We start from the raw sequence: 27,889 nt of genomic DNA on the forward strand, positions 1-27,889 counted from the left end.
AAGTGATATTTTGACATTTCAAATGGTGCATGGTTGGTGTCAAATGCCATTGCTATGAACTTAAAACCACGAATTAAATTTGTTTAAATTACAGCCTTTACTATAATTTGGTCGATTATCTGCTAGGTAAGATAATAAGGGTTGGGGTCGAAATACTGTATTGATCATTGTACTACATATGTATATTTAAAATACTATATCTAAAAATTCTGTATTTCAAAATGCTGTAAAAAAGGCTAAAAATTTAAATCGTTTTGACAATATTAAAAAGTGCGCATTTTTATTTTTAAGCCTTTTTTCAGCATTTTGAAATACAGAATTTCGAAAACAGAATACTTTTTTTTTAAGAAAACTTCATAATAGTAACATAAGTACCTATGATAATTCATAAATCATAAGTCATAAAATGAAAACAAAAACAATATAAATGGTATCTTCTTTTTATTTTATCTTTACCATTTTCTTCTTCTTAGTTATTTTTATCTCTCTCACATTTTAACATGAATTCTTCCTATCATAATCAACAATTGCCCCTAACTAATTAATCTGTCCAAACTTCCAGTGTTAAACAGTATTATGAGATTAAGTATTTTGATAACACAGCATTTTGAGGTACAGTATTTTAAATTTACCGTATTTTGAAATACAGAATATTAATCATACAGTATTATGACCATACATATCTCACAAAATTTTGACCATACAGTATTTTAATATACATCATTTCGATCCGTTCCCAAGATAATAAGCTAATTGCAGTATAACTCTATGTTAAAAGAAAATAGATGTTAATTTCAAACGATTTTGAATTGATTTTTGTTTGTATAAATGGCAAACAAGGTTCGTTAAGAATATATTATTAAATTTAAGGTAATTTAGAAAATGTTCAGTTTTAATCATTGAATTTCAAATAGAAAATCGATTTAGCAAGTTATATTTCGTACCAAAATAAATCTAATGACTTGTAGAAATGTTTCAATTAAAAAAGCTTTAATTTTTTAATAATGAAAGAATTTGTGAGTGCCAAAGATTTTTGATTTAATAATTCTGAACAAAATCTTTGTAAGTCCAAGAGTTCTACATCATATGTTATTTTTTTTATAATATACTAGATTTTAAATAAACTTAAATAATTCAAATGGTTGGTTTCAAAGATAAATGGTTTACCATTTGCTTATGTGTGTAGAACAAAATTTTCAATAACCCATACCGCTCTTTTTAATTGTAAGTAAGTACAAAACGGGTATTTTTATAGACGTGTAGATTTTAACCTAAAAATACTTTTTCCGGAGTTTGTCTTTTTGACAGCTGTCACTTGATTTGACTGATCGAAAATAATGGTTTGGTTCGCTGAAAGCTTCGCCCACTGCGTCTAATATTTAGTTGACGTAGATCGGCCAGCGAAGTAGGTAATCCGTGAATCGGTTTTCTCACCTCTTTAATTGTAGATGAAATTGCTGCTGTATAGCAGAGTATCAAAGATCACCCAAATGAGGCCATCCCCATCGCGCGGGCTTACAAAATCCAATTCATCCAAAAATTGAAGCCGAACAACCATCAAGAGCATCGCACGCTTGGTGAGTGGGCTCAATAGCGCATTATCTCTCGCCATGTAGCGGAAAATCGCTGCATTTTGTATCTGTTCATAGTTCCAGACGTCGAAAACTTTCAAAGGTATTAGAAACAACAAAATGCTTTACACACATTTTTTGAGAGCCGAGGTCTGTTACTTTTTTTTTTAAATTGTATCCCATTACATTCTTTTTAATGATTTTTTGATTCTGAAAAAATAACTTTTTTTTTGAATGCAGATAGACCAAAGTAAAAATCCTTTAAAAGCAAAAATAGTACCGTGTCGGTCATACCTTAATTTAGTGCCACTGCTCCTTAGTTTTTTTTAAAGCGATTTTACGAAAGAGACCTTACAAAAAAAACAAGCAACTTGGATATCTACAACTTCGGACTAGTGAATACTACATACACAAAACATATACATACGTATAAAAAAATTATTTTTTTAGGCTAAGTTCGATTTTTTTTTTAAATCCATTTGTTATATTGGGCTTTGTGGCTCTGCTGCACCGTTGATGTAATTTGTGTCAGTTTTGTGCGTATATATATTTATCTAAACAAATTACGTAATAAGTACTTTAGTAGTTAACTTTACTTTTTATGTACCAAGACTAAGATTTTGTTGTTTGAAATTTTTCAATATCATCGATTGTTTTTGAGGTCTTCAACTCTCAAAGAAAAATAGAACTCGAATGCAGCGATCTTCGTCTTTATAAACTGAGAAATATCTCGTTTTTAGATGTAAACTACCAACCACTAGGATTAGGTCACACATTTTGAGCTTTACTTGGATGAGGCCATTGCGAATATTTTCGTGCAGGAGTTTGCAAATGCAATCTTTTAAAACACTATTGTATAGAATATCCAAAATAGTGTTGAAAAAACTGTTTTAAAATAATTTAAAACACTCATGCGTTCTAGAAAGACTTTGACAACTGCTGTAAAAACAAAATAAATGTTTTTAAGGTCTTATGACTCACAGGACTATTTTTATTTAAGTACACAAGAAGCAAGGGAGCATGTTATTAGGAACAGTGAATGGAAATAAATGTTTGCTGGATAGATCGTTTCCTAAAATTCAAAGTATATTTGGACCTCTGCCTTCGATTTTATAAAAAGACAATGACCCATTCATACTTCTTCCGTTGTTGGAAGTTGAATTTAATCAGGAGACATGGAACTTTTGCCATTGTCCCCATATTCACCTCAATTTAACATAATTGAAAACGTTTGGCCATGGCTTTCTTATGAAGATAGCAAACAATTTGAGGACAAGGACACCTTAATCGAAGTTTTTCGTCATTCATGGTTCTAAATTGTCTGTGATTATGAAAAAAATTAATGTTTCTATTCCAAACCGCCTCATTACTTTATAAAACTTTAAATAAATATTACAGAATGCAAATTCAATAATATTTTCGTTTTTTTTGAAATGTTGCATGTGGCCTTTTAAGCAGTTTTAGTTTTCATCTTGGGGCATTCCAAAGCTCGTTACCAATTTACCCTTCGATTGTATAAATTTGTAAAGGTGAAATACTTACCTATGAAAGTTTTCGGGTAAAAATCATATAATAAGAAAAAGGGGTAAAGCATTTTTTTTGTAACGTGCGAGGTAATTTCATTTAAACTTAAATAATTAAAATTTGTAATTCATTTCATCATTTTAAAAAATTAAATAACATTTCACACACAAGAAAACTTGACCGTTCAGAAAATTGTTTTTGGTAGGTTCTCCCTCAAAGAAAGTTTAGAGTTACAGATGACTGGAGGATATGTAGGTGGATTGTACTACAGTGAATAAATCCAAAAGCCGCAAGATAAATACAAAAGGGGCTCTTGAAATTTTTTCAGGAATCTATTAAATTAAAGAACAGTCATACATATAAACTTGAACAAAACGAAAACTTACTTTGCATTTGGTAGCTCAAATATTTAATTAATGTTGTTCCTGAAATTCGAATCAGTGAACGAACTTGTCTACGAGAATTATTTTCAAGTTCATCAATTTTGATTCTAAAAACTGATTGCACCGGCGGCGGCGGTGGCGCGGCGCAATTGTCACATGTGACAATCACCTTATGGAGACCGATTTTATTTTTGTAACTGTCATCTATCACAAATTACTAATTTCTGTGAAGGCTAAGGTAATCATTTTTCTTCCGTTAAAGCAAGTTAATTAATTAAAACAATTTTTTTTTCAATGAATAACTAAAGCTGTGTTGTATATATTTTTTGTCTGTTTTTTTTTCATTTAAAATACAATGCATAATATAATCTATCTATACTTAATTCTTATACATAATTAATTAATTTATATTAATTTTAATTTTTGGCTTCTTATTATTTTGTTTTATCTTAAAGGCTATCTTAAATTACAATTTTTACAACTACAAATGTACGATAAATTTGTTCAAAGCTTACTCAATAAATGTATATACTCTAATCATATAAATTACTGTATACTGATTCTAATTCACATTTTAAATAAATTACATGAATAATATTTATACACATGAAACACATTTCATCATTTTAATATTGTTATAAATTTATTTTCCAATTTAAACAAATCGAAAGGAATTGAGTGCTTAAAATTTTGTTTTTTTTTATTTTAATGGGTGCTCTATGTACAAAACTGTTTTTAAGTCCATATGATTAATTTATACACAAACATTAAAAAACGGGCTACTTACAGTTATAATTATTAGGGACAATAAAGAAAGATATAATAGTATATATAGGTAGGTAGATATTAGAGATAAAAAGTTTGTTTTTACATTATAGGAACAAAGATATATATTTTTTTTAACTTCAAAATTTATTTTTTACGAGTATAATTTATTTGAAACCCGTGTAATTGTTTCTAAAAAAAAAACAAAAAACAGAGAACCATTCTCCACGACAATTCTTCAGAATTTTTGAGTATTTCTGTGTAGATGTGTGAAAAAGTTTTGCTTTTGAGAGCCATGACATCGGACAAAATCGCCACTTAACTCTCACCATACGAATAATTTGATATAGATATCGACGACGGAGGTGAGTCCTTTCTAGCATTATTTTCAATCGATTTGCTATCGGCAACGTCCATGTCCACCACTACATCCACATCCTCCTATACAAGCGATGACAATGGCGGTCTAGGTGGGCTGCCATTTCTTGTATAATACATTGGAGCGCCGTGGTGATGCGGCGGCGGAGGGGGTACGAACCCCGTGCTCGAACCATCGTGATAGAGTACCGGAACCCGTACAAGCCTTTGGGCCGCATGCGCCATATTTGCTATATTGGCTGCTTCAAGTTCGGCAGCAAGTTGTCGTTTCCATTTGTTGCGACGGTTCTGGAACCATATTTTCACCTGGGTCTCCGTTAGGCGCAATGAAGCAGCTAAACCGGCTCGTTCCGATGAGCTTAGGTATCGCTTCATGTCAAAGGTTGACTCCAGTTGAAAGACCTGTGCTCTCGAGAAAACAGTCCTAGTCTTCTTTTTCCGTTTTGTCTGGTTCGAGCTGTCGCCACCATGTGGCGAGGAACCATCTGATGGTCCATCAGTATTGCAGCCATCGTCTTCTTCAATGATTTCTTGGCTTTCATCATCAGATTCGTTGGAGCTCTGGATATAACTGGAGTGGTTGTGATGGTGATTGTTGTTATGAGGCGAGGGTGACTTTGTGTTCGACGGTAACGGACTGAGGGAAGGTGATGGATTTTCAGTAGTATTTGTGGATGAACTGTCTGAAATGAAAGAATACAAATAGAAAACAATCGATTAGTATTAGTGAAAAATGGGAGTGAATTAAACGTTCAGAAAATCCTTGCAAGGTGCGCATAATCTAAATTAATATACCTACATGTTATGGAATTGTTCTTTATGTGGGGGTTATAAGTATTTTCGTTTTATTAATGAAACTTTTAAAAAACACCTACTTTTAGTCAGTTCTTACTCACTTTGTCCACAAACGATTTTTGTTTTTAATGATTTTGGTTAAAAAAAATCATAAAGAGTGTCACGGGCATTGCCGTGTCGTTAAAATGTATTGAAAATTTTAAGATTCAAATCAAATGAAATTCCGTAATTCAATCTTTGCCTTAACACCAAACCTGGCATCTAAACCATGAATATTAAAATTTTGGTTAGCCTGTGAAATAGACTGTATTTCAGAAGTCGAAGTACTAAGTAAATACAAGCTGTTTAAATTGACAGTTCTAATAAAGGCTTTTTAACGCATTAGTTTTCTGTTTTCGTATAAGTTGTTGCAAGGTTTCTATGCAAAGCACAAAGAACCCCATTGTCCTGACTGTTTCAAATACTTCTAATCATATAACAATGAAAGTTTTCAAATATTTTGTTAATTCACAAACCGGTACATAATAATTTAAATGGTTGATTTTTTTCAATTCATTAAAGATAGAATTTCTCTGGGGAGAGAACGATAACTCAGACGACAAGGTTTAAAGACGGATTTGTATAGAACAGTTAAAAACAAGCATTTTTAATATGGGAGCGGAGGTCTATCTCCCCACGTTTAGGCGTTAGGGGCAATTTAATAAAGTATGAACGTTAAATTTGAAAAAAAAAATTAAAAACAGTTTTATATAGTGTGCCCAAGCAGGGGGGTTGCATGGGCCAGCCTATGACGCCCCAATACACATCCCACTGTTGCATACACCGAAATCCACAAACACCTTATTTTTTTATTAAATTAAAATAGTAGTAGTGGTTTTTTTTCAATTTTCTCAAAAACTTAAAGACATTAAATCATCTAGTTTGCAGTTTTTGATCAAACACAAATAAATAATCTTAAAGTATTGAAAAATTACACCTTAAACCTTTTTTAACTTCTTTTTACACACATTTTGAGTTTCAAATTAATTTTTTTTTTTCAAAAACTATACCTAGGTTTGATTCGATTTAAAAACGGGCTAATAGAACAGAACTTTGGCTTTAAAAAAATGTATAATATTTAAAGTATTAAAAAATTACACCTTAAACCTTTTTTAACTTCTTTTTACACACATTTTGAGTTTCAAATTAATTTTTTTTTTTTCAAAAACTATACCTAGGTTTGATTCGATTTAAAAACGGGCTAATAGAACAGAACTTGGGCTTTAAAAAAATGTATAATATTTAATTGTATTAAATATTATACATTATTTTTAAACAATTTTTTTTTCTTTTTATTTTTAAACAATTTTTTTTTTCTTTTTAAGTAATATTTTTTTTTAAATTGTACCTCCAGTCTCAACGGGACGAGATAGACCACCCCCCCACGGTCCTGAAATTTTTTTGGCGACATTAAATACTTGAAATAGTAAAACATGCATTTACAAATACAAGTTTTAAGGAAATTGTATCGGAAATTTAAGCTTATAGACTTTCAGAAATCCAAGGACTGTGGTGTGACATTTTTGCTGGTTATCGAGCCTACTCGAATGTTATTGGTTTTTGCTTCTGAACTCTTTTAGGCAATATGTTATATGAGCTATTTTCTCGAGTCAAAACTCGCCAGTTAAAGAAGAGCTCGTAAAAGAACCGTTTTGCAATACGAGAAAATACGATTAAGAAATTTTATACCGATCTGGGTTGAAAAAAACAGATCAAATTTATGAATAGAAAAACTACAGTGTCCCTTAAGCAGTGTCAAAGAGAAAGTATAGGAATTTTCTAACTAAATTTTCATTCTGAACTTGAATAAATCATTTCTTTTAGTCCACGAAAAAAGCCTTATTTAGGTTTAATACATTACATTACATTTCACACTACTCAGCACATAAATGTACAGAGTAGAGAACACATCACCTTGAGACAGAAGGACAGAAAAGAAAGAACAACAGACAGAAAGAACACATGACAACAGCACGCGGTAGGTTTTGAGACGGTCCTCCATCTTTCTACTAACCACACTCACTGATGCTTGATTTCGGTGATCGATGGGAACCGAAGCTTTATTAATGACTAGGCCGTTGCCTATATTTATGTTTAAATAAACCTTATTTAGGTTACAGTTCACCGAAAGATCATAAACTTAGTGATTTTTCGCTGCAGTGCCAACCATTCAATTGAATAGTTTTGAAATAGATGCTTTTAGATGAGGGTATCAATACAATTGATTTCACATAGCAAAACAGAAATTATAAGTGAAACCTACATCCATTGCAAAACTTAAACAGCAAATATGATCCCTTTACTGGTGGACTTTTTTCCAATACTAAAAAGCAAGAATGACATTATCACACAAAATATAAAAACGCCTCCTAGACCAAAACTGCCCATGTCCAATTTTCTGCCTTCCCGATAGATCAAGCTGATCTTAAATGGATTCGCTGTCGTGTTAAAGATTTTAAGAGAAGTTAGTAATTTTGTAATAAGATTGTTAAGATAATTATTAGAGATATGAAAACACCACATTCCTTAAGTCGACTTAATATTAATGCTGTTGATTGGGAAAACCACCCATTATGTACAAATTTTATTGATATCAACAAACTCAATCCAATTTTATTGTCCAAACCTAGTTATTTCTCATCTAAAATTTTAGGCAACACAGTTGCTTTTTTAAGTTTGTATGGAATGGAAGGATATTTGTTATCTCTGTAAAGCAAATGCAGTAAGAGTTAACGATCTAAGCCTTGTTTTTTTTAACCCAAGCTGCCCCTGTTATTTCTCAAAAATTCGATTCGAAATTTGAAGATAGAAGCTATGTAAAAATTCCCACTTACGATTTTACTAAAACTTTACAATTTTGATGTGGTAGTCATTTTTCCCTCAAGGCCCAAGCTCATGTATTTTACCCATTTTCTTATTGTCGAAAGATTTATACACATAAACACACAAGCTATGAACTTAGTTTTATATGTGCACACGTATGTAGATAAAGATCCTTTAGTATGTCCTGCAAACCAATACATTCTATTAACGCAACATCATTTTATTCGATTTTCCTTCGTTGCCTTATTATTGGGTTTATATACATACGTAAAAATGTATATGTTTAGCTCTTAATACACATAAATTTTATCTGTGCTAATGCCATGTAACCTATGTTAGCTAATCCAAAGCCAAATGAAACAATTCCTGCAATGACAACAACTCCTAACAAATTGGTACCGCTTAAGCCAAGAATTTCGTTAAACGCATTCTTAGTGTTAATTCACACGCGTTACATATTACAGCCTAGTTCGTTTCTACTATGCCAACAATTTGCATGTGCGACTATTTTCTCCAATTTCTTGCATACATCTCCAAAGCGACACCTCTTCCTAACATACCTTTGTTTTTTAACAAATAGAATTTTACAACGAGCAAGGTGAAACAACTATATTTAATTCGCTGATCAATTCTTCTTTACCACCACCCTCCGTGGTGCCACAATGAATTTGTAATTAAATTCATTTCCCTTGGAATGCACTGTTTCCTGCTAAAACCTTCTATGTCCCCTTGCCTTTTGATACTATAAGTGCCACCTGAGTAGCTTATTGTTGCATTTCCGACAATTCGCAACCGAAATCATCGCCACTTAAGGTAAATGAAGCTATATTGGATTTTTTGTTTAGTTTGTGTCTTTGTGAAGAACCAGGAATGTGATGTGAGAAGAATTTGCAAAGCAATTTAATACTTAAATGTCTGACGCCGCCAGGCCGTCGTCGAATGAATTTGCTCTTATTTTAAATAAAACTACAAATATGAACAAACACTTTGATATGCAACTTTTTACCAATATTCACAAAAGTTACGTTCAATCACTTATTTTTCAGAGCAAACAAATTCCACTTACAAATTAAATTAGATACACAACATTGTCAGTTTCTTAATTGACATATAATAATCCATATCGAATACAATCATAAGCGTAAAATTTAAAACGATTTAGTAAATTGTTAAATCCATTTTTGGAAATTTACTAGGCTAAAAAGGTGAATAAGTAAATTTTGTTAACGATTTTAAGTTAAAGTTAGAATCACTTAATGGCTACTTTAACTTGTAGAAATTTACCAAATCCATATGACATCTATACAATTATTCTTATAAGATTAGTGGATGAAATGATCCAACTAACAGTTGAGAATTCAATTAATAGGTCCGTTTAAGCGTATTTCCTTGGTTTATTTTCATTTATTGCCACTTTTAAGACATGTTTGGATGCCTGTTTTTCTAAATAAAAATCAATTATCAATTTACTATTTAGCAAAAGTTTAAAATGTTGGACTCCCATAGTAATTTGTTAAATATTTAGCAAATTTCTAACAAGTAAATTGTTAAACTACAGGTTCTTTAAAATGTAGCACCAATTTCACTATATTCTTAAGACTTGAAAAAGGTGCAGTATGCAAGTCTGAAAACAGTTTAGAACAGAAACTTCCTACCATAGAATTTAAGAATCCTTTAAAAACGATTTGACGTTTGTACATCAAAAGTTCAATTGGTTAAATGAACTTAACAAATTAATACCTCTTGCTGATGTAAAAGATTATTGTCAAAATGATTTCAGTCCAAAAAAGCTGAGGAAAGCAGTTTATCAATATAATCAATGAGACATTATAGATAGTAGTAGTTTAGATTGAATATTATTTTTAAAAAAATTATAAAAAATACAAACAGAAACCAATTATTTTATCGTTGTTAATCGAAAGATACATTTTTTTTTTGAAAATCCAAAACATGCTCCTAATGTACACCTTCATTATTTATTTATGCAGGTTTATTAGTTTTCCAACGAGAGGCAGGTTGTTGGTAATAGTGAATGCATGCACAAATCGTCTTTTTGAAAAGTCCAAAGCGCTGATCAATTGTACGGGTATGTATTTGGTTGGATTCGAAGTTTGTTTTCTATTTTTTACTCAGTGCCGTTTCTTTTTTTGCGATAAATACGCTCAAGTGACACATAATTTTATGTCATGCAATTTACGTTAAAAGGTAGATTAACAACGGTTGTGTGGCTCAAGGCGGTCATGGGGCTTCACCTCAATTGTTTAACTGCCTCGGCTGCTGTTTTGAACTTTGTACACTCATCATGTTGATGACCGGCAACGCACCCCATGGGAAGCGTGGTGTGAGTCGGCTTTTGCACCAGTTGTTGTCGGCATAAGATTATATAGGGTTTCTTTTTCAGTTACAATTATATTTTTAAGATATAAAAGAAAAATGCAAAAACGTGAGGGGGCTTGACAGGGTTGCTCTGCTAAACCTTTTATTGTGAAGATACAAAATTTATTTTTAGTTTAATATGTTTTTTTTTTTTAACTTTGATGTTTTTAAGAAAGAAATGTCGATGTCAAGTGTTAAAAAAGAGCCTAACCATTGCATATTACGGAAACTGTTGCAAAACAGTAAAACAGGAAACATATCGAATTTCTATTCGAAATCTTGATTTAAATTTAATCCTATGTTATGCTTTTTGTTTATCTTAAAATTAATAAATTTAAATGCATTCAAGGATAACTAAACGAAGTGAAGTGAAAAATCCTATTTCAAAAGTAATCGTAATATTCCACGTTTTTTAACTAAATCTTGTTTCAATAATAACAATAATTTGAATTATATTATTATTAACGTAGTTTATGTTTTAACTAAATCTGTGCATCTTTTGCTACACAAGGATAGAAAAATTCTTTTTTTAATTCAGATTTCTATACATACCGTGAGTAGGACTATGAAATGGCATTCGTTGTGGCGCCCAGGGCCAACCTGGTGGGCATAACGCCGCATACCGTCCAGCTAAAGCTCCCCATTGTGATATGATCCCCAATCTGTAAATAAATATTTATTAAGTTAAAACAAGTATACAAATATTATTTATTTGTGTTACAATTTTAAAATCATAACGAAAGTAATGGCTACATCGCAATATCCTCTTAGGCATCAGAAACATCCATCCCATCCTAATAGAGATAAATTAAATAAATATGTTTTGTATCAATGCACCCACAGATGTATAGATTTTCGCATTTTTTACATAAAGAATCTCCCTTATAATAGGTCTTCAGTCAAAGTTGGTAAAGCACGGGGCAAGGTTGAAGAAGTTTAAAACCTCATTACTTATGGTAACAATATTTACTTAAAAGCACCTTTTAATACTTTATGTGCTAAATGAAACAGCCCTAACAAAAATAACAATTTAAAAATCAAAGGAGTTGCAGATAGAGATGTAAAGTGAGTATATCCATATTTATATATATATTAAGGATTAAGGGTAGGTATACGTTTTACACTAGAAGTTTTATAACAAGAAGGGTGGTGAGTGCAAAGTTATTCTCCCAACAATCACTTAAGATGGATGCCTGTCCAGGTTTTTATATCCGTAAAATAATAGGGGGTTTACCTTTAACAGCTTCTTAATATGTAAAAAGACCTAATACATCTTTTCCCTATGATGTTCTGTATTTTGAAACAAGTAGGGAAATACGCAATTTATTTATTTCTTCCCTTACCTTTTATGCCTTTACTTCATAGGACTGTTTTTCATTTACTTTAGAAGAATTGCTTGTACATAAGTATGATATTTAAGGAGAACAAATTATAACACGATCAATGCTAAATTTAAGGTTTTCAAGGTTTCGAAAATAAGAAGTTGATCCATTTTGCTACGGAGCTAGATGAACAAAAACCAGAAGATTTTCATATATGAATATTGACTTTATTTTTTAACAATCTTTGAATACAATCGGAGTGGTTTTTGTTAATTTACATTTAACTCCAAGATCTGTATCTTCATTGACTCTTCCGATTGATAAATTTTAAAATTTATAAGTAAACGTTGACCGATATAAGGTTTCATGAAGTTTTATGAAGTTCGGCACTTAAGATCTTACATTTTGCAAAACTCTAGGTAGTTGTTTTCGCAAGAGTTTAAATTTTGAATCTGAACGCTAATTTGAAAAAGCACTTTTCTTGACAAGAATCACTTGAAGAATTTGTCAGGCACAAAATTTAGATGACACAGGTAGGGTTAAAACCCAAGACTTCTGGCATGATGACTAACTGAAAAAATATGGTTCATATATATAGTACTTAAAACATTATTTAAAAAATCGAGATCTTCCTTTCTAATATTTTTTTGAAATAATAAAATGAAGCTAATGAGCCGACAAATTAAGTTTCCATGTCTAATGTGACACTTATTTGGATCAAAATTTGTTCATCGCAGTCATAAATCAATAGTCTATGCCACCATTGCATCGTTGAAGTCATCTAGCAGAAATTAAAACTTATAAATTGTTAACTTTTTCACCAGCATGTTTACATTTGACATCATAGTTGAGCATACAATTGAAAACTATATAATTTGTATAACTTACAATTGAGCTGACATATCTTGCTAAAACCTTTTTAACAAAAGATTGTTTTTTTTTTAATAAATAATAACACAAATTTGAACGATTTTTGAGAAATAACTTGATATGCTGGCATTGTTTTAAGAGTTCCAGATGATTTATCGATTAAGATCTAGCTTTTCTTACAAAAATTATGATTTTTTTTTCTAATTAAAACCATTTTTTACATATCATCAAGCAAAAGTAGAAACGAAAAATCCTCGGATATATGACCAGATCGATAACTTTTAAATAAATATCAGTTTTCCAAGTAGTTTTCATTGAAAAAAACATATCTTTTGTTAGGAAAGAGTTAGGAAGATGGATTGTACTTTGGGAAGATTTCATCTGTGTTAAAATTATATCTAAAGTAAGAACGTCTTTAATGTTTAATATCTAGCCATTTTTTGATCATGCTTTCTTTGAAGTTATTTAAAGGGTGTTTCTTGTGTTATTTGTATTTCTTTTAAATCGAATAGAACTATTTTTGGAAAACTTTCAGGGACTATAGAAGTATTGAGGAAGCAAATAGAACTCGAAACGAAACAGAACAGCTGAAAATATGATGAAAATGTAGGCTAATCGCACTGCCAAACACGTTTCATACCTTAAACAACATAAGATACATCAAACATTTCAATAGGCAGACAAGCCTCATGTACATATATCAATGCATAGATTATATTCAACTCAATTGTTAATTTGTACATGTCTGAGTTCAAACAACTAAGGTAGGAAGGTGGATTTGGTATTCAATTTTAGAAAAATAAATTAGTTCCCACTAAAAAAAAATAACAAAGATATATTTTTTTACAATGGTGAAATATGTTGCTATATTTTATATATGCACACAAATGTTTGTAGATTATCAACAAATATTCAATTTTATGGGGGATGACTATTAGTATTCAAATGAGACCCTTTAGCTGAAATTAAATACTTTCAACCTTCTTATCCACAAATTTGATATATTTTGGTTTGTGTTATTTATTCTCAAACTTTGAGTGTATACCTTTTCAATTGTAGGTTCTCCCCCTTTTTTAACGGCACTAACCTAAGTTACAGAATAAAACACCATACTTGAGGTCATTCGCATGAACTTCATTCAACATATGCAACCAAAAGTTTCTCACGGAGTTTGCTTATATGTTAGAACAAAGAAGTAAAAGTATTACTTTGGATAGTTTAATTCTTAAATATCACCTACTTTAACCTTTTTGGTCATAAGGGGCGAAAAAATCAATGTTGTCGCAAAAAATAAAATAAGGAATCGTTTCAAATATGCAATTAAGCCTGCGTTTTTCCAAAATTATAATACGTATATAACTAATAGGTATTATAACTAATTCTAATTCTAATTCTTTATTCAAAATAATTCGATCATAGTTTTTGGAGCTCTCATCCATCTCCTGGTAAGTATTGTCTGAATCTCTTAGCGTGTGTATTATTCTCTAGACGAAATTTCAAATTACATATTTTAAACAAATTTTTAACAATAATAGTAGACTACACACAGAAATAAAAAAAACTTATGTATAAAGGAAATTAAATATAAATACTTCTTATTAAAGCCCTTGTTAAACAAAAATGGGTGATTTTTAGTGGCATAAGAAGTTTTGATGGTTATTGTCTGTGGTTTGACTAACAGCATGAAAATATTAATAGTGTTATCTTGACAAATTTTGTTTAGTTATGATACTCATTTCTGGTTTAATGGCTTCCTTAATGCTCAAAATTGCGCTTAACCATCAATGTATTGGAAATTCAACCGTGCGACAACTTCATTTCCACAAGTCGTACTAACGCCTTTTAATATGATAGAAGGATCGGAAGAAAATGTATCAAACCTCCAATTTTTTGGAAAAAGTATTCAGAAATTGGAGTGTTCGAATGGACTATAATACATAAGTCAGAAATTATGTACCATATTATAATTAAAATAAAGAATAATTCCAACAAATAAAATAAAGACTTAATTCGAACAATATTTCTGTCTTATTCTATTATTTAAAATTCCCAAGCTCTTAAAAACAACAACACCGATACCTGTGAAATTATATGTTCATAATAGCATAACTACATATGATTGCTGCATTTATGAAATTCCATAAATCCCCACTTGTCAGTGTCCATAATAACGATTTGTGTGAAGACTTTCAAACGTGGTGATTATGTTTCATTATTGCAATCTTCTTTGCTTCTCATTCAATATATGAAAACAAAAAACACGGTCAAATGCAAGAAAAAAAATAAAAAAACAAAAACTTAAAAAGGTGGCAATGAACGTATATAGACAACTGTCAAGAATACTCATAAGGTTTCAATAATATTAGCCGCTCGTGTATACAGATTATAGTTGGGACAATATTTAATCCCATGTTATAAAAAAAGAAACGGAAAATGCTTGCGCCTGATTTTCAGAAAAATATATTGCCAAACTGAAGTACATATAGTATATAAGTATATTTTATATACTATGCACAAAATTACCTATTTGACAAAATACACAATGACACAGATACAAAATCAGCAGGTATCACGTCAACGAATAGCTCTTGAAATCTGTCACATTTTATAAAGCCTTTAATATGCCATAATATTTTCACTTCACAGAATTCTAATAATCCTACTTAAGCGATTAGCCACCATTATTATTGTTGTATATTCATTGACTCAATCTCAAACAATAAAATGGACCTACTGAGATGAACAAAAAAACACTCATGTAAATAAATATATTTACTTTTCGAAGTTCAGCACCATGGTGAGACGCGTCGTCGTTGTAATATTATGACGTTCAGCATGACCTAAAAGTAGCTACTTCGAGTATTCACGCACAACATGATTACCTCTCTTAAGTTTTCATTTTGAGGTCACTTAAGTGGTTTTAAAAATTTTATATTGTGATTGTGATATTATAGGCTATTGAGATATTTCATACTCATATCATAACAAAATGAGAATTCGGTACTAGAAAAAAAAAAAAACAAAATTGATCAAAAGATTAGTTTGAGAAAAGTCAATACTACGTTTTTATGTAAATTTTCAATTTGAAAGTGATATGAAAAAGAAATGTTTAGATACTTCAACAAATTTTAATAATTTATGTTAGATTGATTCAAAAGAAAGGAAAATGTGCATACACTCTGCTTCAACTGAATAAACACAACCATTTTCTAAGTTATATTGTTTAGTGTTTGCAAACTTTGTGTGTTAATTAATTATTTTTGAAGATTCTTATGAGTTTCTTATAATGTTGAAAAAAAACGAGTCAAAATAATACGAAAAGTAACAGTTAATTTTTCTATGACTCTGTTAAAAAGTGTTCCTTATGAACAATATAGTTTCCTTTTGTATCATAAATATTAAAAGTGGAAATAAAAGCTGATGAAATGCAATAAAAAAAAGTTAATATTAAAATCAGCCACAATATTTCATTGCATTTTAATACAGTCAAGGTCGGGTGAGCACGGCAGATACGGGAACAATTGTTCATTCTGGCCCTCTATCCAATTTTCGACAATGATCGCAGTGTGGATGTAGATGTTGGCCTCCTAAAAAGTCTAGTTTATTATTGATGTTTAGGAATCAATTTGAACGGTTCCAAATAATATAACTGTTCCCATACCATAATATAACGTTCTCGAATATGATACCGTCCTTTAAGTTCGATACGTTGGTTTTTAATCAATTCTTGAAAATTATAATAAAATCCATCAGGGCTATTAAAATAAAACTTCTCCTTAAAGCAGAATAAAATTCAAAACGCGTACTTTTTTGTTGCTCGTTTGGCATTCATTACTTCGGAAGATCCAAGTGCTTAAGATGATTTGTAGTATTGCTTGCTTTCAAAGACCAAAAATATTACGCAAATTTTTTATGCAACATATAAGCATCATAAAAGAATAAATTACTCCCCAAGATTTGCAAATAATAGACAATTGAACTTTAAAGCTGCCGTGAAATAAAGCCAAGTGAAATAAGGCAAAATTGGTTTTATTTCACTTTAAACAGAAACATTACATGCGCTTAACATTGCAACCTCCCTAGGACCCTCCCCTTATGTACCTCATCGTAAAAATAAGTTGTTCTTTATTCTCAAAACAATTTTACCTTATTTCGTTTTTGTCAAAATACAATAAGTGCGTTTTTTTGAAATTCCATATATAGTACAGTGAGAAATTGTCGACAAAACGATCCGCAGCAGCCAGATTTTTGTATTTTAAAATTGATACAACTGAAAGATGATCTGTCAGAATAATAATACAAATAATACAAAAAGTTTAAATTAACTAAGCAAAAACACTAACTAAAACTAATCGTATTGAACATTTTCAAGAAGAAATGGTAAGAAAACATCTGGAAATTAAGATTCTACAAACAAAAGTTTATTTAACAATTGCTTCAAGGAGGGGATTTGTCCGTAGGCTACTACATTAATATGTGGAGCTTGAAGCTCACCTCAATTCTTTGTATACCTGAATAGAGTTCAAATGAGCTTGATTCGACTCGAATCCCGTCGGGGATCGGTATCGAGTCAAAATTTTTAAAGAAAAACCTGTATGGAAGAGTTGGTTTTACAGATAATACATTATGGCCTGTTTATTAAACACACATGATTCCAAATGCACAACTACTCAACGAACACAGCCATCAAGATACAAATGCAATATCAATCGCACACACATTTGAAAACGAAATCTAGTATAAATGTTAAAAACCCATCCATAGTAAGATTCTACTCGAACTTTTATCGGTGTTATTCATACTATGAATATTGCTTTTGTTATTTGTATAAAATCGTACTATACTATGGATAGATTTTCCAACAAAACACTGGTATAAATAATAAATTGGGTGGCGCAACAGTCCGTTTGAGAACTAAGGCCTATTGACTGACAACTCTCAACCATTCCTGTGTGCTAGTACTGTTGTCAGGTATGGAAGGGACCTACAGTTTTAAGCCGAATCCAAACGGCTAATTTGAAAAAGCACTTTTCATGACAATAATAACTCTTGGAGAATTTTTCAATTCCTCGCAAGGAGTACCCGTGAAAAAAACTTTAGGTGGCATGACAGTCCATCGCACTAACCATCATGCCATGGGTACTACAAAACACTTGTAATATAAACAATATGCACAAAATAAGAAAATGTTTGTGCTTCTTTATGTCTAAAAAAGTATATTAAAAATATAGGTACTTTGGAAAATTCTCGGATTTATTTCTATATTTCGGTTAAAGCCATGAAAACTGGATACTTTTAAAAGAGATTGATTATCTTGTTTTGGACAAATTATTTTTATGTCTGCAAATTAACAGAGCATTTAATTTATTTAACCAAATTGTGGATCTTTGTTATTGCACATTACATGTAACAACTTGCGTCCTATAGCCATAAAAAGCTTTAATTTCTAACCAATGTCGAACTATAAAAGAGTAACGCACTCGTGCATTCTTTTTTTGTAATATGTGCATCTTAATGATAAGGAAGATGGTAGCTATTGTTTGGGGTATTATTCAAATTAATTTCTTTGAAAAAGTTCAGAAATAAGTACACAACAATAAATTTGAATGAATAATAAGCTAATATATAAAGAAAGCCACTTAACATCCTTTCTTAATGCCAAATAATTTAATCTGTATCTTTTAAGGTAACACTTGTTCTTAAAAAAAAATATTGTCATCACCCCAATTACAAAAACCTCTAACTTCAACAAACATAAAATGTTTCCCCAGCTCTGTTTTCGAAATAAAGTATACACAATCAAGCATTTCGGTCCCATCGTAAACAGCTCCATATCTACCTTAGTCCCTGGCCTTAACTTTATTATCCTTCTCCATTAACCTCGTATTTTTGTGTCTCTGTCTTGTCTTGCCTTCATAAATCATTTCGTTTCTTTGACATATAAGCTGGGAAATCTTTTCCCCTGCCATCGGGTATGACATCTTGCTACTTTGGAAAATCGGCTAAGCTCTTAAATTTTACTTAACAGGATTCTTGTTTTTGTTTTCATATTTTACTTTTTCTTGGTATTTGAATATCAAATTTTATCAGGTTTTGGCGGTTTTTGAGGGTTGGAAATGGAATTAAATCATGGCGTTTTTGCTTTTTTTTGTTTTTTTTTTTTACAAGATGTTTTCAAACTTACAGTTTTTGCTTAACTTTCGGGGTGCTTTTAGTTCTATATTTATTTTTTATTAAGTGTAATCATTTGTAGAAAGAATATAATTGGTTTTTCTTTCACCAAAAGAAAAAAACAAATGCATTACTACTCAAAAGCAAAATTTACAAACAAACCGCTTAAAATGATTGCGAACAATGTAACCTAAATGGTGTTGCTCATTTCTGATGAAGATTGTACATAAACAAATTTGTCTCATTCGTGGGAAATCTGCGATACTTGAAATTGAACTAATAAATTGTAAACATAGAATATTTTGTAATTTATTGATATAATTGTTTATATCTTGCGAGATAAAAGAAGTATTAAATGAATTGAATGTCATAATAAGCTCAATAATTGTTCTTCTACTTCATAAAGATTTTTAGAAATTCGGCTTAGCGTTCATTATAGTAAAAAAAATCATCTATTATTGCTATAAACAACATTTGAAAACCTTTAAACTGATATATAATTTACTTCTACTTTCAATGATCAGCGAATATAAACAACATTCAACTGATATCTAATTCACTTCCACTTTTCAAATAAAAAGTTGTTAAAAATACACCTAAATGTTCCAATAGCCTTGGGAAATAGTACGGTAAATAGTACGGTAAAAAAATTAATTTATGAAATCTAGAATTTACAAGATCCTTAAAGGTCTTCACTTTTCGTTTAGTTACATTCGCTTTTAGAATGAAAATACGTAAATGTTTATTATAAAATTCGTTACTTGTTATGAATTAATCTAAATGTTTTTTTTCAATGTGGATCAAATAAAACTGTTATTCCAATCTAAAAAAGTCGTAGTTGCTACTAAAAAAAGTATATTTCATCGCTGATTTCTGCATTCATATTTGACTTAAAAAGGCATCACATATAAACACTTTTACAGAGGATCCCAATATCTCAATGTTTCTATATTCTGAAAAAGAATAATTATAATTATTATATTTTACTAAAATATTTTGTATTTTATCTGATATTTTGTTTCGCCAAAGATATTAGCAGTTATTGCAATATTACAGATAACTTCAAGTTCAGATACCTCATAAGTGATGTTCAAAAAATAAAAAATTCTATCTGATCCAATTTAATCGTGCAGGTACACATATAGTAAAATATGCAATCCCATTGTTGTAAGGAACTTTTAAAATATTTGTTTTTGAAAAAAATGTTATGCTTTTTTAAGGAAATGAATAAGGCTTTCGTACTAAGCTCAAACGAATTAATCACTCCAATTTACCGCGAAATGCTTGAAACACTCTTAAAACCCTTAATTTAAAAACGAGCGCTAATTATTTCTAGCCTTATTTTAAATGATAAGGACTTATGAATTGCTCCGGTTGATCTTTATTTTTTTAAAAATTGAACTTGAGGTGGCATCAATTTAGAATTATTATCTAACCGTAATTTACAAAAAACGTGTTGGCATACTAAAATATTCATATTAAATGCGTCGATCGCGATGAATGAGTGTATAAAATTTAAAAAGCGTTGCTTATTGGACTCGTCGACTCTTAACATTTTGAAAAAAAAACACAAAAATAGAACTTTTCATAGATTAATAACATACAAAAATCTTTTTTGTATTTTTGTACTCTTCGCGCAAAATTTTAAACGATTAAGTAAAATCTTAAAGCCAGTTTTTGTAATTTACTTAGCTTAAAAGATGATTTACCAAATCTTAAACGATTTAAACATCTGACTTTTTCTTAACAATTTGCTAAAAGTCAAAATCACGGAATGGCTACTTTAACTTTCATCAATTTGCTAAATTTATATAACTTCTTTGCAACTAATCTTATAAGAGCAGTGGATGGAATGGTCTAGTCAACAGTTGGGAATTCGAATTAATAGGTCCGTTTGTGAATTTGTTCTGTTTATTTTTATAAACTGTCACTAACATGTTAATAAATTAACAATAAACTATTTAGCAAAACGAAAAGAAAGGTTTAAATTTTGGAGTCCCTAAGTAAATTACTTAACAATAGGTTGTTTAAAATTTTGCAGCATTTTTTATAATGCTGGAAGACTGGAAGAATGGAGAATGCTAAGATATTTCATTATCATCGGAAACTTTAATTTTTATAGCATCTACCAAAATTGGAACGATGTTTTATTTTGTTCTCTGGAAGGGGTATTGAAATCATAAATCATTTTGTTTTGAAACAAAATTGTGGTTTATATAATGGAAACTTTAAGTGAATAAAGAGTAGAATATACTTTATCTAAGGCAAATAAACATTGAGTAATTGAGTGCAATACGCACGGTCTTATCAATTTAACATTAATTTATGTATCCACTTTTAAATTTCGTCAAATGATGTAAATTGCAAGGTTAAGAATAATTAACTGTCACATAGAATATACAACATAAATCACTTCACTTAAAAATTGGATACATTACATTTTTTCTCCGCCGGCCGTCGGTATAACAGCACTGTTAATATTTTTTATTTTTATTTTTCAAATGTAGCTTTTAAAGCGTTTTAAACGAGTATGGAATCTAAAAACTATATTATCAACTAACTTAATATATGTAAGAATACTTTAAATAGCACAGTATGAAAGATACACTATTGAAGCGGTCCTATTGTGTTGTCCTAGAAAGTTTCAACAACTTCTTTTCCAATTTTTTATTTTAAGTAAACTTGCATTGTTTTTTCTTGATAACTTTAACTATAATTATCTTCGTTAAAGTTAAGGGAATAATAAATTATTAATTTCGTACAGATAACCCTTAAATATTTGAGTTTTTTAAGAAATCTTAGCGCATAAAAAGTGGTTCCTTTTTTCCATTACTGTATGTGCCTACATTAAGTAAGTAATCACCAAAACAGGTCATCTTTCGTTTATGTAAAATGTTATGCAATAATTATTGCGTTTATCACCCTTCATTATCCGTCCAAACAAAAAATAAGGCCTACTCTAAAATGTTGATAGTTAAGTCCTGCGGTTGCATTACAATTTTCATGTTCATCCGCCCTCGTCAAATGTATCCGCAAAGAACCATTAATTTAAAGTAACCTTAATCAGACATCAAGTAACGTCAAACGATTAACGAACCAGACTTGGTCCTGAAATGCGCGGACACATTAAACATACTGTTAAAAAATAAAAAGAATTCTCTCTTAATCCACAGACTTTATTTTATATAAAAAAAAGAACAAACAAATAAATATGTATATCCCCTCATTAACCAACTGGACAGGATAACGATCAAGTTTGCTTGCACACGGTTGGTCAGGCGCGTTCCAATGTTGCAACATGGTAATTAACTTCTTCTTAGCTGGGTTATTGGCGCTTTAATGTGCGCACACGCCTCTTTCATGATCTTTATCAGGTTGTGGAAAACCTTACTGAAAAGGACGATAGGTATACCTACCAATTTAGTTTAGCGTATGTCTGTTGTCGCTTTTAGTAGATCTTGTATCCCATTGCGGGTATTTTGACAGAAGAATGCGTGCGCAATGACGTTATCGGATTTTTAATTGCATTACGAATTAAACGAATGGAATAATGTCCTTTTCATCGCTATACATCGCTATGTTTATATTCTTTTCAGCGGTAAATTGTGTGTTTGTTTTGATATCAAATATCTTAGGGAGGAAACCGCTCAAACGTACGTACAAACATATGTATGCACATAAATATGTTTATTTTGTTTAATATTTATAATTACTTAGATGTCAATAGAAAACACAAACAAAATGTTGGTTTTTGTTGCATATCTTATAGTGGAAGATATGTAAACAGGCTATATGTTCAAAATGTTTGCATTGTTGCAACTTCGTAAGCACACAAATATTGAAGATCAGAATTACCTTCAACAGCGAGCGCTACATAGCGATGATAAATAATTTCTTATGGCCCAAATTTAATTATATGGACCTAGATGACATGGGGTTCTAGCAGGATGGCGCTTCGTGCCACACTGCCCATCTACTCGCCCTTATTGAAAAACTCTTTAAAAATAAACAGATCCTTCCACCTTCTTTTTATAACGTTTATTTATAAATAAATAGCTTTAATTTGTTTATTTCTGTTTATAATGATATCGGGAAAGATTATTATCAGATTTATAAATTAATAATAATAGATGTCACACTAAGCAATGGTAATTTTTGTTTTGAAGACGATTTTTTTGTCCATAAATTGATTTAACGCAGAAGTGTCAAAAAGTTAAGGTGTAGAGTGCATGCAACCATGGTTCACTATCCTATCGTTGTTAAATACAGTGCTTCGAACAATAAAGTTCACATATCTTGGAAAATCAAGAAATGATCGTTGAAAAGCCTTTTCATCTTCAACGTTTTCATGTTTGGTAGAAGCAATGATTTGTAACAAGAGAACAAGGTATCTTGAATGTATTTTTTTCAAGAAGGACTTTTTTCTTTGCAACCACGTCAAAGATAAACTCTATACCAATGATCTACAGTTGATTCAAGAACTTAAAGATTGGACTTATGAACCCATCAATTCATACATATGTACACTGTACATATGTATTGTACATACAGCCGAAAATTAGAGATTTGTTATTGACAAAAATATGAAAGGGATATGGCGCTGGAACACTAGCTGTGGCGGTTAGCAGGCTAAATATCGTTTTCTATTGTTCATGATATTCCTTCCTTTTTACAATTGTTGTTTTTACTTTAAATTTTTTTTTTTTTGTAAATAATAAAATAATATCAAACGAAACCTACATAAAGACGAGTACGTACAAACTTATTCTTTATCTTCACACTTAATAATAACAATTTTAAAGTTTGTTTTCAATTTTTCACTCATCGTAAATCGGATAAAATCACTTAGAAATTCACAGATCAAGAATTGGCTCCCTGATATTAATTTCAGAATAATTTTATACTTCTAAGAATGACATCTCGTAATTTATTATTCTTATTCTGTTATTCTTAAATACGCTAAAATTACACTTCGATTATATAATAAAGCTGCTGGAGATGGATGAAACAAGGCTAAACAAATTGATCCTCAAGTCGATAATTACTTTAAGAGGCAACCTCGTCAAAAAATGGGAAGAAATAGGCGTTGAGTGTGAAGAAAGGTTACAGATTCAACCAGGTATCGGACCCACTATTCTGAGAAACATGTTTCAAAATTTAGTGGGTGGTGTAGCGCGCGGAGCTTACAGTGGTTATACCTTGGAAGCTCAATCTTCTCAGTATAGGACGATATATAGCCAGCTCGACTACAACTTACAAGGAAGCTCCTACTTCTTAAACAGATTACCGCTTTCAATGATAAGTACGATATTTAAAGTAAGAGGGGAAATGATCAACCTTAACTACATTCCACATCGTCCGGAACTACCTATTTTGTGCGATATTTGCAACCTCAAGGAAAGAGAAGATATTTATCATTTTATTGCCAGATGCCGGATTCTAAGTGAATTTCGAGTCAGATTCTTCGGTAAATACATAATGACTATGAGCGAAGTTTTATGTATTTTGAATGGAAGTCTTGTTTGGGAGAAATTGTATAAATACACAACGATGGCACTGAATTATAGAACCCGAATAGTCGAAGGCGACTTTTAAATTTTATTTTATTATTCTATTTTAGTAAGAAACGTATAATATTGTTATAATGTCATTCTGGTAGACGGCTTTAAGCCAAACCATATTAAACTATGAAATTTATTGTAGATATAATTGAAATATTATAAATAAAGTTTCTATAACTAACTAACTAACTAACATCTCGTAATTTGTTTCGAAAAAAAACAATGCACACTTTTTTGTAACCAGAGTAATTTTTAATTCTAAAGAACTAATTTTGAGCGAATTACTATATTGTTCTTCTTCGTCAGATGACCAATCTAATATTTTAATTAAAAATTAAAATCCTATACATTCTGTATCTCCAAATATTGAGAATACAAATTTTATAAAAAAAAACATCAGCTGCCAATCAGTCATATTCATTTTTTTATGGACACTTAAAATTTAATGAGGCAAAAATGGGCATTTAGCTTTAAAAGGTGTTTAAAAGCTTGTTTACTTTAAAAACGCTTATTGAAACCAAAATATCCCATTTTACAATTTAAAATCCTGTTAAATGTATAAAAGTTGTTTATGAAATTCAGCATAAGATTTTAAATTAACAATAAAAAACGATATTAGTCAAATGGCATCACATCCGTCACATTAATTTAACATGATCAATTTGCACTTTTGCGGCGGTAAATCCTTGATTATTTCACATGTTTAATCTTTCAAGTCTTGAGTTGGTTGTGGTGCATTGACATAGGCCTCAATTTTCACGTGGTCCCAAATAATGAAGATTACAAGGTTCAGTCAATTGCGATCACTTCTTCGATAAATAACAAGCTCTGGAAACTTTTCTCTCAAAGTTCCGACTATTTCGCTGCTTTTATAGCTAGTAGCACGGGCGTTGTTTTTTACTTCTTTAATATTTTAATAACATTGTTGAATTGTTTATCATTCTATTGTCGTAATGGCTTAGCGGTATATTCAAAATTAACATAGTGTCATTCACTCGAATACCGGAATAATCAAAATTGAACCTCTTATTGGAAAACTTTTTACTTGAATTTTATCTTTTACTTTTAGAAATATACTCGTACACAATGAACGACAAAGCAACCAACAATAATATAACCCATATTTTGTAAATAATATTGTCTCAATTTGTCTCACCTTAGGTATTGCAACTGGTGAACTTTGTTTATAGAAGATTTGCTTTAAAAATATTTGTATTAAAACTTAATGACATTCATTTGATGAATTTACGGCAAGATTTGTTATTATAAATTTAAAATTGTAGGTTGTACATTTGTTTTGATGAGTACCAATATTCCTAAGATATTCTATTATTTTATTTTAAACCTTAAAGCTATTTCTAACCAGTCTCATTTATAATTTTGACTTTTTATAATTTGTTTCATTTATAATTTTGACTTTTTATAATTTGTTTAACTTTATTAGTACAACAAATGATACATTCAGAGAACATTGTCTGTACTCATTTTCTCGCATAGCGACGATTAGTATGAAATTTCAACAAATTCGCACCTGCTAGGTATGGTAGTTGTCTACATCATTAGGATAAATTGCGTAGCAACAGTTCCAAAAGGCTGTAGGTTTCGCAAATACATTAATACTTATTTAATATTAATTTTGTAAGATTCCCCATCAGAATAAACTTCTTCAATTAAAGTATAGTAATGATTTTTTATATCTATGCACCTACGAGCACCTATAACATATATAAAAACCCTACGCATGATACATTAATCCTAAAGTCTTGACAGCCGAAAAACAAATTAATAGAAACAACTCTTGATAGAACAATATACAAAATATCATAACCTTATAATAAAGCGCTTATTAAGAAAATTGATTTTGCTTTCAATATGTGTCAATATATTTAGACGGGACTTCTTAATTTATTTCAACTGAACCAAACTATGTATTTACATCCACTAGTATGTTTGTATATAAAATGTTTGTATAATCATCAACAACTTTAGGCAAAACAAATCAAGTCAAGGAGTGGGTAAGTTTTATTGTGGGAGTTCTATTGAAATGATAAAAGCCAGAAAAAAAATGTTCATAATCTGTGTACCTTGATAACATTGCCGCATCTTGAGGTCCATTAGAACCACCAGACTGTGGTAATTGTGGTATTGGTGAGAATAATGATGAATTATTATTATTATTAAGTACTACACTATTCGATTTTTTAATTGAATCGTTACGGCTCAGAATACTTGATATGGAAAAGCTTGTATATCCATTACCCGTCGTTGATTTACTACTCGAATCGTTGCAGTTAGTTCTGTTGTTGCTATTACAATTAATGCTATTTGAATCTCGATCATCGAATTTCCCCGTCGCTGCATCAGAAGGCTCAACTTTTAGATCGGATTTTGGCTGTGATGAAGATATTGGTGATGGACCTGACGCACTTGCAGGATTCATGTGAGAAGCAGCACTAGCGGCAGCTGCTGCTACTGCGGCCGCCGCTGCTGCAGCTGTCAGGTGAACTCCATGGTGTTGATGCAATTGAGGATGCGCATGTTGATGCGATTGACTGTGTAAATGACTAAAATTACTAGGACTAACTATCAGGCCTGGGTGGTGCAATACCGGATGACTTAGTGTTAGGTGATGATGTAAAGGATGCACAACTGATGTCACTGATGCATGCTGAGCGGGCGTTGTTGTATTGTGGTTACTGCTAATAGGCGTTGACGTTACCGACGGGCCCATATTTAACCGACAAGGGCTCTCTTCATCACCGCCATTTCCACAGCCTTGCGGACTTGGTTCCGGACTTGAAACTACACTTATATCAACATCAGCTTCAGATGAGGACATGTTGATGTTTTTTTTTCTATCAAAAACTGTCTTCTTATAACTTCCGATACAGTTGGTTTTAAGTCAAACGTATTTGAAAATTTTTATATAATATTTAGCATACTGAAAGTTAAGTTTTTACTCATAAAAAAGCACTTGCATTGGAATCCGGCACTTGTTTAAAACACTGGGGTTTTGACGCAATCCTAGTCCTATTAAAAAATCCAGAGATCAAACTGTAGGTAGGTATATCATTAATAAAAAAGATAATCCGGGTATATAATTTATTTCCTATTACTAACGGAATTTATTTATATAAGTATCACCTATTGCACAGAAACCGCGCGAAAACACATGTGCACTGTTTCAACTACGTATCGTATTTAAAATAAAAATTTTCATTAAGGTCTACCATCGACGTGCAAAATGATTTAACCCCCGTCATCGACAATGTTCTTTTGATTTCCAATAGTATGAGAGCCGAGAGATAGCT

At 30.8% G+C, this 27,889-nt stretch overlaps 1 protein-coding gene across 1 annotated transcript; it reads right to left on the minus strand.

Moving 5' to 3' along the window:
- Nucleotides 1-3,633: 3,633 nt before the first annotated feature.
- On the minus strand, nucleotides 3,634-27,826 carry LOC129940095 (homeobox protein Hmx). Its single transcript, XM_056048335.1, has 3 exons — nucleotides 26,663-27,826; nucleotides 11,207-11,316; nucleotides 3,634-5,304 (listed from the first exon to the last, which is right to left on the minus strand). The coding sequence occupies exons 1-3, from the start codon at nucleotides 27,415-27,417 to the stop codon at nucleotides 4,685-4,687; spliced, it is 1,485 nt and encodes a 494-aa protein (XP_055904310.1). The 5' UTR covers nucleotides 27,418-27,826; the 3' UTR covers nucleotides 3,634-4,684.
- Nucleotides 27,827-27,889: the final 63 nt, after the last annotated feature.

The sequence above is a fragment of the Eupeodes corollae genome, chromosome 1, assembly GCF_945859685.1.
Source record: "Eupeodes corollae chromosome 1, idEupCoro1.1, whole genome shotgun sequence".
Classification (NCBI taxonomy): Eukaryota; Metazoa; Arthropoda; class Insecta; order Diptera; family Syrphidae; genus Eupeodes; species Eupeodes corollae.